The following is an 11083-nucleotide window of genomic DNA, read 5'->3' on the forward strand; positions in this document are numbered from 1 at the left end:
AAAAAAAGTATATACAATAAATAGAAGAACAATATTGAGTCTGGGTCACCAGCCTCTCTGGGTTAGTAGTCATCGTGCACGCTGTGTAACTTTAAAAGTACAACATGAAGTCTTCCATAACACGCAGTGTTTGTGGAAACCAAAACTGTGAGCTGGTGTGCAGCCTGAGCGGTAATCCCCCATGTCGGATCTATTTTTAGCCAGTTCGTCCAGAGGCACAAAGCTGAAACCCAGACGGTGCCAAACACCGAGCTCCTGCACATTCACATCCACAGCTTCATCAGATCATCTCCTGCAGCACACTTTGCCCTCTGTGTGAGCCAATCAAAGCTGCTCACTCTTAATGATTCAGTCCTGTTGATGACTTTAAGCCTGCACGGGTGTGGCTCCTTTATTTTTTTATGGTTTTATAGTAACAGAACTCTTCTGTCCATTGAAGTCCGCTTGGTGTGCTGCTGTTGGCAGCCGTCCATGGATAGCTGCTGCATGGCCTCATTACTTTCCTCTGAGTCATAAACACATGACACGACTGGGGGAGTAGCAGTGCATGGTGTTTTCAAGATCTTTCCACTTCCTTGCTTCCTTCTCTTTCAGGTGTCCATGTTTTGCAGAGGCTCAACGGCTGCGAGTGGGACGACGAGACCAACGAGGTGAAGTACGGCTATAACCAGTACGGTTATAACGGAGAGGACTTCATATCGTTCCACCTAGATACGTTGACATGGGTCGCACCGCAACCGCAGGCCTTCACCACCAAACTGAAATGGGACGCAGACAGGCCGAGAATCAAGTACAATAAGGATTACCTCACCAAGATCTTCCCTGATTGGCTGAAGAAGTATGTGAAGCACGGGAAGAGTTCTCTGACAGGGACAGGTACGATCACATGACTGAACATCAACCTGTACGATCACATGACTGAACATCAACCTGTACAATCACACTGAACATCAACCTGTACGATCACATGACTGAACATCAACCTGTACGATCACACTGAACATCGACCTGTACGATCACACTGAACATCGACCTGTACGATCACACTAAACATCAACCTGTACGATCACACTGAACATCAACCTGTACGATCACACGACTGAACATCAACCTGTACGATCACATGACTGAACATCAACCTGTACGATCACATGACTGAACATCAACCTGTACGATCACATGACTGAACATCAACCTGTACGATCACACTGAACATCAGCCTGCACAGTACAGACAGACACTGTCTGGTTGTCTGACTTTAGTTTAAGTCAAAGCTGAGGCTGTGATAACCTGTGCTGGTCCTCTCTATATATCCAGACAGTGTGCTGGTTGCATATGTTTTTATACCTCTTAATGCACCAATTAGGTTTGCAAAGGGGCAGAAAGTTTTCAGTACATTCCAGAAGTTAAGCTCAGGAATTTTGGAAATATTCCAAATCAGAAACTCTGTGGGAATTTATAGAAACTAACTGTAACTTGTAGGTAATTGAAACAAAGTGTATCATATCCAAACATAAATCTAAACATGCAAAATAAAACCATTAAAAAAACATTTCAACAGATTTATTTGTAAGTAGAACTTTATCAAGTTTGAATTATTTTATTGAACAATATTATGTAGTCTACAAGCTCAGATGGGTCTTCAATAGTCTCTGTATGCTCTGGGCTCTAAAGTGTGGTCCAGGTACAGAAATCACCTGTGCAGGTAGGGGGCGTGGCCTCAATAGCCCTGCAGTAAGGAAGAATAGCAGATATTCAGGTGTACCTGCATGAAATCTGGTTGTTTGAGTCCCCAACTGTATTTAAGTTCCCTGATAAAGTTGAGAGCAGAGCCCACAGGTGTCTTTCCTCTTCTGTTTGACCTTTTCTTTACCTTCACTCTCCCTCTCTCTGTCTGCAGAGCTTCCCTCAGTGTCTCTCCTCCAGAAGACTCCCTCCTCTCCAGTCACCTGCCATGCTACAGGTTTCTACCCTGACAGAGCCATGATGTTCTGGAGGAAAGATGAGGAGGAGCTTCACGAGGGTGTGGACCACGGAGAGATCCTCCCGAACGGTGATGGAACCTTCCAGATGAGCATCGACCTGAACCTTTCGACAATCTCACCTGAAGACCAGAGGAGGTGCGAGTGTGTGTTTCATCTCTCTGGTGTCGAGAACGACATCGTCACCAGACTGGACGACACGGAGATCATGAGCAACTCGGGTAAGACTGCGCTTTGTTGGGTATTTTAGCTTTCGCTGAAATGACACCTGTGACAGTAGGCGATGTTTATGCGTCATGTGATATAAACTGATATGATTTTACTGAGAAATGTGAGCTCATAAAATCGACGAGTATTGCCGACGTGACTTTCAGACTCTTATTTTCAAAGATTCATCATGGAAAAGGTGATAAACCAACAGTCAACAATGTTCTGCGAACACACATTTCTTCTGACTTTAATGTATTTTTACACACACGCTTTTCAAATATGATGAGTGTATGAATACGTTATTTCTGCTTCATGTGTCTCTCTGTATATTTTTCTGTTTTAGTGAAGCCCGGTCTCGTCATCATTGGCTCCGTCGCAGCTGTATCGGCTCTCCTCCTCATCGCCGTCATCGTCATCGCTGCCATTGGAATCTACCATTACAGGAAGAGAACAGGTGAGAGAGAAAAAACGGAAAGATTATCTGCTGATGACTCTTTCAGTGTTCATCCGCTGACGTTTACAACTCTAACTGAAATTCTGTCTCTTGTTTCGATTTCAGCCAAACCCTCCGAATCTGAGAGTGAGTAAAACTAAAAGTGTTTCACCATGCAGATGAACAAAGACACAGTTTGACAGTTTGTTTCTGACCTTACAGCTCCTGGCGGTTCTGAGCTCTCTGTGATGCTGAATTCAGAGAATCCTGAACAGCCGAGAGACGAAGAATAATCTCACGTGACGTGTTCGACTCGATCAGCGCTCAGACTGAAAGGTGGCCTCCATCGAAAGTCATGTCCTTGAAAAGTGTGTTTCACTTCATGATTGTAGTTTCACGTCACACATTTCTAACTGATATGTTCACACACCTTTTTTCTGATTGTATCATTCATTTCACATTTATGTAATCGTGTGTTTACTTTCATAAATTTCCAACATTTCTCGTGTGTTCGCTCGTTTTATTACATATTTCTGTAAACACACTGAACAAAGTTCATCATTGAAACTATTTACACACTAAATAATGTCTCAGACTAGTGGAAACACTCACATTGAGTTGTTTTTGTCTTTTGAGTCTTAACAGTGTTACTTTTTTATTATGCATATGAGAAAATCTGATTTATAGTTTGTACTTATGACTGTCATTAACTGACAGTGTTAACCTGCTGTGCTCCGAGCGTGCCTCGTGCTAACTCACCAAAGTCCTGACCGTCTTTCTCCAAACACAAACACACCGAGGACGAACGTCGTTAAACTTAAACTGACAAATACTGAAAAACAGAAATGTTGAAAGATGTAAATCTATGATGTAAAGATTTGAGATTTAATTATTTTTGCACTTGAGAAAATGAAGTTAATGTATACGTATATTTATGGTATTGTCTAGGAGTTGTTTTTTTGTTTTTTTTTAAATATGCTAATTTTTGAAAGAGTTTGGATCAGCCAGTTAACCTGAGAAGATACGAGGACAGATATCTGCTGTCAGTAGATTTATGATACCCATGCAGGGTCTAACTATAATAATTTAACATGCAAGTATTGAAATGTCCAAATGGAATTGATTATTTTTTAGTTTGTTCTTTGTGTTTGCTGCTGTTTTGGTTTTCAATAAAATTGCAGCTTTGACTCGTTTGGCTCTTTTTGTCCACACGCTTCATGTCAGATGCAGAGTGTTACCGAGCAGCTCGTCAAAAAATAATTTCACAATTTCAGACACTTCAATATTTTTTGTTTTGCTGTTTTTCACACATTTGTGTCTCTCACCTCTTTTTTATCTTAATGCAGTTCAGCACATCATTTAGATTTAGCTGCCATCCTCTTTCAAAAGCATTGATAATCAAAGTATTTATATCAGTTATGTCTGACCTCAGTTCACCTTTATCATTTTCTGTCTGAGTGATAGAAAATCATGAATGCTGTGTGTACAGCCGACGTCACGTCTTGTTAGACCCAGAGACAGTTTCCATTTGAGTGTATGTGCACGGTCCTGAACAAGACGGCCAGCAGGGCGCATGGCAGACTGTGGAAAGCAGGGAGGATCCAGAAGTCAGACTTTGTTGAACAGTGGTTAGAATATCAACAGTTCCTTCGACCAGGAAACAGCTCAGTCCTTCACCCACACGCCTTCATCAAAACAAGATGAAGTTATTACTTTGGCTGCTTCTCTGTCACGTTTCATCAGCAGGTAAGATCACATTTGAAATCTTTACCTTTAGCTCAGCTCGACACACTTTAGTTTGAGTTCACCCTCAGCTTGATAAGAATTACATCATATTCATTCTGAATATATAAACCTTGTTTGTCCTGCAGTGAAACACTCCCTGAAGTATTTCGTAACTGGATCTTCTGGAGTCACAAACCTCCCAGAGTTTGTTGGAGCTCTAATGGTTGATGAAATTCTGACGGGTTACTGTGACAGCAACAAAAAGGAGATCGAGCTAAAACAGGACTGGATGAAAAAATTATTTAAAGACAAGCCTCAGCACTTTGAGCGATACATGGGAGAGTGTCTTAATTATCAGCCAACCATGTCCAAAGCCATGATTTATAATTTGAAGCGGCGCTTCAACCAAAGTGGAGGTAAAGTATTTCTTCATGTTGCACACTAGCAGCACATCGTGCAATTTCTAATTTTGTTTGTCTCTCTCTCAGGTGTCCACATTTTACAGGAGGTGTTTGGCTGTGTTTGGGATGATGAGACTGGAGAGGTTCGTGGTTTTAATCAGTATGGTTATAATGGAGAAGACTTCCTGTCACTTGACCTGGAGATGCTGACATGGATCACTCCTAAACCACAGGCTGTCATCATCAAACAGAGATGGGATGCTGACAAAGCTAGAGTCAGATTCAATGAGGTTTACCTCACACAGATTTGTCCCGAGTGGCTGAAGATGTATTTGGTCGCTGGCAGCAGCTCTCTGCAGAGAACAGGTAGGATCACATGACCTGAATGATGTGAATATAACCTGCTCAGACTGGTGGATCATTCTTCTTTAGGGGTAGTGTGGCTCCATTCTCTGTCTATATACAGACTGTGTGGTGGTTGTGTAGCAAACGTGTTATTATGAAGCGCTGGCAGATGTTCTTATAGCTCAGTAGATGGGTCTATGGGCCTGTACATGTGGTGACTTTACCTGAAAGAAAAGTTCATGTTGTGAGTTCAGCTGTGGACTTCCTCTCTCTGTCTGCAGAGCTTCCCTCAGTGTCTCTCCTCCAGAAGACTCCCTCCTCTCCAGTCACCTGCCATGCTACAGGTTTCTACCCTGACAGAGCCATGATGTTCTGGAGGAAAGATGGAGAGGAGTTTCATGAGGACGTGGAGCACGGAGAGATCCTCCCCAACCATGATGGAACCTTCCAGATGAGCGTCGACCTGAACCTTTCATCAGTCACACCTGAAGACTGGAGGAGGTACGACTGTGTGTTTCATCTCTCTGGTGTAGAGGACGACATCGTCACCAGACTGGACAAAGCAGAGATCAGGACCAACTGGGGTAAGACTGGGATTAGAGGGTGCTGAATGGGACTGCATGTTGTTTGTTTGAATCCAGCTGTGAAAAAAGTCATAGAAATATTACGTATGAATAAATCCTTAGATGGATGTACTTCTGTTCTAACCTGCTTTATCTGGACCAGTTTGATTTTTTTATTTAACAGTGGAGCCGAGTGACATGACCCTCCTCATCGCTGCTCCAGTGGTTGTTCTTGGTGTCGTCTTCATCGCTGTCATCACTGGATTAATCATTTACTTTAAGAAGAAGACAGGTGAGAGAGAAAAATGGAAAGTAGGCCTACTTTGATTTTAGTCTTTGAGTTGATGTTTTTATAGAAGATTTGAAACAGGCTTCAGTAGTAACCAACAGTGAGTGTGTCACTGACAACTGGAACTGAAATGATTTCTCTTTTGATTTCAGCCTCACGTCCTCCATCTTGTAAGTCAAACTTTTATTTGATTTCAACTGATCTGACTCACACTTTATGCTGCAGATTAAAAAGTGTTTCACATTATTGTGCAGATGAACTTTTTAAAGACTGTTTCCTGTATTTAATGTTTCTAAAAGTTCAGTGCAGGATGAGTGAACTTTACACAGTTTAACAGTTTGTTTCTCATCTTACAGCTGCTGACAGCTCTGAGCTCTGTGAGAAACTGAATCCAGAGACCTGAATGACAAACACACTCAGGGAGTTTCCTCATGTGACACATAGACAGAACAACAGAGAAGTTCAGTGGTTATGATTCATGTGGTTGGTGTGTAAATGTTAAATAAATAAATAAGTATTTATGGTTTTTAGAAGAATTATGAATCAGAGAAATCTTTTTTTTTGTACTGATGTTTTTTCAAATAAATCTTCAAAGGTTTGTCTCTCTGCACTCTGTGACTTTAGCTGCAGTTATCTGAATATTACCTGAGCATTCAGAAGTTCAGCTCTCTCTATTTTAACTTATTTATACTCATAGTAAATGCAGTCATTCGTATCCTGACAGCACACAGCTGCAGCTTTCTCTCTCTCCTCAGAACAAGAAACAACCTGCTGAAGTGCTCGGGACTCTAAAGGATCATAAACTCCACGTGCATACATACAGTGCATGTAATGCCACGGTGTGAAACACAGTAAGCAAGGCGTGGATGTGTGAGTCATACTGGACTCTGAACTTTACTGCGAAACATAAATAAACGTGGCTTTTGTATCACTTGAACAAACATGTCATATGTAAAGCTGAAGCAGGAAAGGTTCATATATTTACTGTAATGTGTCACAGAGTCAACTTTAAACTTTCACCAGTAGTCTAAGGCACTTTGTGCTTTCTATACCAAACACAATATACAGCAATATATCCACCACAGAGTCTGACTGTGGCTCAGACTGTCGTTCTCTTTGTTACCACTAGAGAGCAACATAACCCTGAGATCTCTTAGCCTTTATTTTTTAAACACTAAAGCTGCATTGGTCTGCTCCTGCAAAAAGCCTGTTCTTTGTGGCAGGTATGATCTGTAAGTCTGTAAAATTGTCAGAAGAGGAGATGCTATGGAGGTTCATCTGTCTGTTTATGAACTGCAATTTATCTGAACTACAGCTCAAATAACTCTTCTAACATTTTGTGATAGTATGATGTCTGTCTTTCAGCCTTTTATTTCACCAAGCTCTCACCAACCTCTAAATTTCACCAAGCTCTCACCAACCTCTAAAAGTCAGTCCCACATTTACTCCTGTCCGGCATCTTCTTAGTCCGCTCAGCCCAGCTCTGGTTCTGGCACGACAGCGGCTCCAAAACACCTGTGGCACAAACACTAACACTTCCTCTGTACTCTGAGCTCATATTCCAGGCAGTCGGCTAACAGACTGAGCTAACAGCAGCTAACAGACTGAGCTAACAGCAGCTAACAGCAGCTACAGCTGTCAGCAGTTTACTTCACTGTCCATCATAAACTCTGTAAATCACAGAGAGTTGAGGCGGAGCAGCCGGAGGACATCAGAGGGAAAACCAGAAAACATTTCCTCCATAAAATATGATCCAGTTTAGTTACAGAGTTTGAGAACAGACGACCTGATCACACGTCAGTGTAGCTCGAGCTTCTCAAGCTTTTTTGAGGAAAGTTGCTGAGGTTCTCAGCCTTTTAATCTGAGCTGGCTGCTTTCTGCTCAGCCTGTTTTTGTGTCCTCTGTTTCCTCGAAGGTCCTGCTGCCTCTGGAGCTTCTGTTCCTCAGGCGGCTGCTCCGGATCAACTCATTCGACACATCCTACAACAAATGGATTCTCACGGATTGATTTAAAATGAGGTTTTAGTACACAGAGTTATTCATCTGTAACTTGATCTGATTCTTGCTCGATCCACTATGAACTGAATTTGTAGTAGTAGTTGTGTGGTGCAGTTGTGTTGTAGTTAATCTGAGTACAAAAAATCAAGACCTGCCTCGTTATCTGAAGAGAAACCTTTTTAATGTTTGAATCTGAAGCGTTAAACTCGTTATGTTCGAAGCATTTTATTGTGTCAGTGCAGACAGTAAAGTGTCGAAAACCCTGAACCTGTTCGCTCACGTAGCTCTGCTGCAGGCCGATCACCAAAACACAATGAATGTTTCTGAGAAACGTCTTCAGTGGAATGACAGATGTTCAGATGCACTCCCAGACAGACAGACAGACATTTGAATCAATCAATATCTTTGTCATTGAATAAAGTCTACTTCAAGTTCACACGTTCTCATGGCCGTCTGCAGCCGGCTGCTCATTTTGTCCGGGGGAGCTCCGCTGACCCCGGAGCCACTGCCAGGGATTGTCCTGATGCAAATCAGGTTCGGGGAGGGGGGCAATTCATCGTCGCACAATTCGATTAGACATCTGCATATTGAGCATCTGCACCCCATGAAAATCTGCCAATACTTACCCTCCCCCCTCCACTGCCACCATATTCTCTAGCCCCCACACATGGGGGAGCGCCCCACGACCTCAGGGGCAGCCTCGGTCTCTGCTCCCCCCTCACCTGCCTCCCCCCTGTCTCTTCCCCCTCTTGTGTCCCCTCCTGACCCTGTCAGGCCCGGCTACAATACCTGACCCCGCCCCAGAGACGGGACGATTGGAGTTCAAGGTAAACGTCCCTTTCTGAGTCTGTCTGCAGGCCGCCCTGCCCTGCCCTGCCTGGCCCGGCCCGGCCCGGCCCGGCCTCTGTCTGATAATCACATGCACCGCTCTTTTTTCATACTTTCTCACACACACACGTTTTTTTCAGAAGACATGACTTTGCCTTGAAAACGAAGGCTTTCCTTTCTCTGCAGCTCCTCCATTGTAATCAAATCTGACCGCTGGCTCTTCATTCATCTCTGCCACTCAAACGTTTTCCCTCCTTTTTTTGTTGTCACTTATTGATTCATCAGGTTCTCTTTCAGCTCTGGGAAGAGAGAGTGACCATGTCAAGAAGTTTAAAGCAACATGTCGAGCCTTACTGCACACAATGCAGAGTTAAGAAGTGATGGCCATGCCAGAAAATCGAGCAGAAGTTGCTGAAGTTACTGCTAATAAGTTAAATTTTTCAGCTAATGCAGCAAATAAAGACATGTATCATACATCAATATGTGTCTGCTATCCAAAATAAATGTATTTACATGTAAGCTACTCTGAATATCTTCAAAAAATGTTTTAAATTCATCTAAAAACATCCATTTACTGCTCGAAATGAGACGATATGAAATCATCTCACAGTGCTCAACCATCATTTGACTCAAATATTAGTTTGAAAATGTTCAGTGCAATCATCTAAACTCATCTCTGGTCCAACAAAAGGCTCCACTGTTGGAGAGAAGATGTTTTTTTTTTAGCTCTTGTGGAGAACAAAAGATGTCAATGTGTTCACGTCTTCATGTCTGTATACTGTATCATTTTACAGAAATAACATATTTCAGTGGTTTTCTCACGTGCAGCTGTGCTGTGTGTTTGAACCCGACCCTGTGATTTCTCCTTCTCTATTTAAACACAAAGCTTCAGTAAAGAAACTAATTTTAGGACTGTTGAAGTCAGACACTGCCTCAGTTTGACACCTGCTTAAGTGAGCTCACTTGTATATTGCATGATGGACAGTCTTAATACACTTTCAGGATATATGGCAAACACTTCTGCTTCACTGTGATAAATATAACACTGATCTTCACTGTTTAGTGCTGTAGTGTTAGAGATGCAGAGGTGTTCATGATTCTTTTTAAATATGTTTTCTCTTCTCTGATGTTTCTGTTTTTTGTAACTTCTGTAAATTCTAATAAAAATATTCAAAAAAAAGATGTCAGTGTTTTGTGGAAATGTTTTATACCTGCACATTTATAGTACTCTCACTTTTATTACCGCTTATATACTTGCACTACAGCTCTTCTCTTTTAAGAAATTGTATATATTTATATATGTTTTAATCTTTGGGGGGAGTAACTTAAAAAGCAGGTGTTATGGTTTTAAACAAAGATATTTATTAAATGTTTTAACAAAGGGAGGTGAGGCACACGCCTAAAAAATAACAGACCTGACTCGTCCTTACAGTGTTACCTGTGTGAACACATCTCAGGACAGCTGTGGCTCAGGAGGTAGAGCGAGTTGTCCAGTAAACAGATGATCGGTGGTTTGATGCCTGGCTTCTCGAGTCTGCATGTTGAAGTGTCCTTGGTGAAGACACTGAGCCCCAAATTCAGACTTTTTTTCTGCAAAATTCTGACTTTTTTTCCTTAATTTTCTGACTTTTTTTCTTTTTTAAATCAGACTGTTTTCCCACAGAATTCTGACTTTTTTTATAAAAAATGTAGGTAAAAAAAGTCAGAATTTTGAGGGAAAAAAGTCAGAAATTTGAGAAAAAAGTCAGAATTCTGTGGAAAAACTGTCTGAATTTAAAAAGAAAAAAGTCTGAATATAAAAAGGAAAAAGTCCGAAATTTTAGAAAAAAAGTTAAAAAGTCAAAAAAGGGAAAAAAATTAAGAAAAAACAAAAAAAAATAAGAAAAAAAGTCAGAATTGAGGGGAAAAAAGTCAAAATTAAGTAAAAAAAAACTGAATTTAAAAAGAAAAAGTCTGAATTTAAAAAAAAAAAAGTAAAGAAATTTAGAAAAAAAAGTAAAAGATGTAAGGAAAAAGTCTGAATTTTGAGGGAAAAAAAGTCAGAAATTTGAGAAAAAAAATTAATTTTTGAGAGAAATGTCTAAATTTTAATAAAAAAAGGCAGAATCCTGTGGAAAAACAGTCTGAATTTAAAAAGAAAAAAAGTAAACAATTTAAGAAAAAAAGTAAAACAATTAAGGAAAAAAGGTAAAAAAAAAAAAGTAGGAAAAAAAGTCAGAATTTTGAGGGAAAAAATCGAAATTTGAGAAAAAAGTTAACATTTTGAGAAAAAAATCAAAAATTTGAAAGAAAAAAAAGTCAAAATGAAA

General features: G+C 40.8%; 2 protein-coding genes across 2 annotated transcripts in view; both read left to right on the plus strand.

Annotated features, from left to right (window-relative positions):
* The window catches only part of LOC109141246 (major histocompatibility complex class I-related gene protein-like), a 5917-nt gene extending 2105 nt beyond the window's left edge, over positions 1-3812 (plus strand). The window contains exons 4-8 of the mRNA XM_027286665.1: positions 595-876; positions 1901-2203; positions 2536-2646; positions 2752-2772; positions 2848-3812. Of these exons, the coding sequence (XP_027142466.1) occupies positions 595-876; positions 1901-2203; positions 2536-2646; positions 2752-2772; positions 2848-2918 (788 nt within the window). The 3' untranslated portion in view covers positions 2919-3812. The remainder of the gene's footprint in view (positions 1-594; positions 877-1900; positions 2204-2535; positions 2647-2751; positions 2773-2847) is intronic.
* A 434-nt stretch (positions 3813-4246) lies between these two features.
* Positions 4247-6390, plus strand: LOC109141243 (major histocompatibility complex class I-related gene protein-like). Its single transcript, XM_027286666.1, has 7 exons — positions 4247-4371; positions 4497-4766; positions 4839-5117; positions 5378-5680; positions 5844-5951; positions 6101-6118; positions 6305-6390. The coding sequence occupies exons 1-7, from the start codon at positions 4326-4328 to the stop codon at positions 6349-6351; spliced, it is 1071 nt and encodes a 356-aa protein (XP_027142467.1). The 5' UTR covers positions 4247-4325; the 3' UTR covers positions 6352-6390.
* Positions 6391-11083: the final 4693 nt, after the last annotated feature.

The sequence above is a fragment of the Larimichthys crocea genome, chromosome XIII (genome assembly GCF_000972845.2).
Source record: "Larimichthys crocea isolate SSNF chromosome XIII, L_crocea_2.0, whole genome shotgun sequence".
Lineage (NCBI taxonomy): Eukaryota > Metazoa > Chordata > Actinopteri > Sciaenidae > Larimichthys > Larimichthys crocea.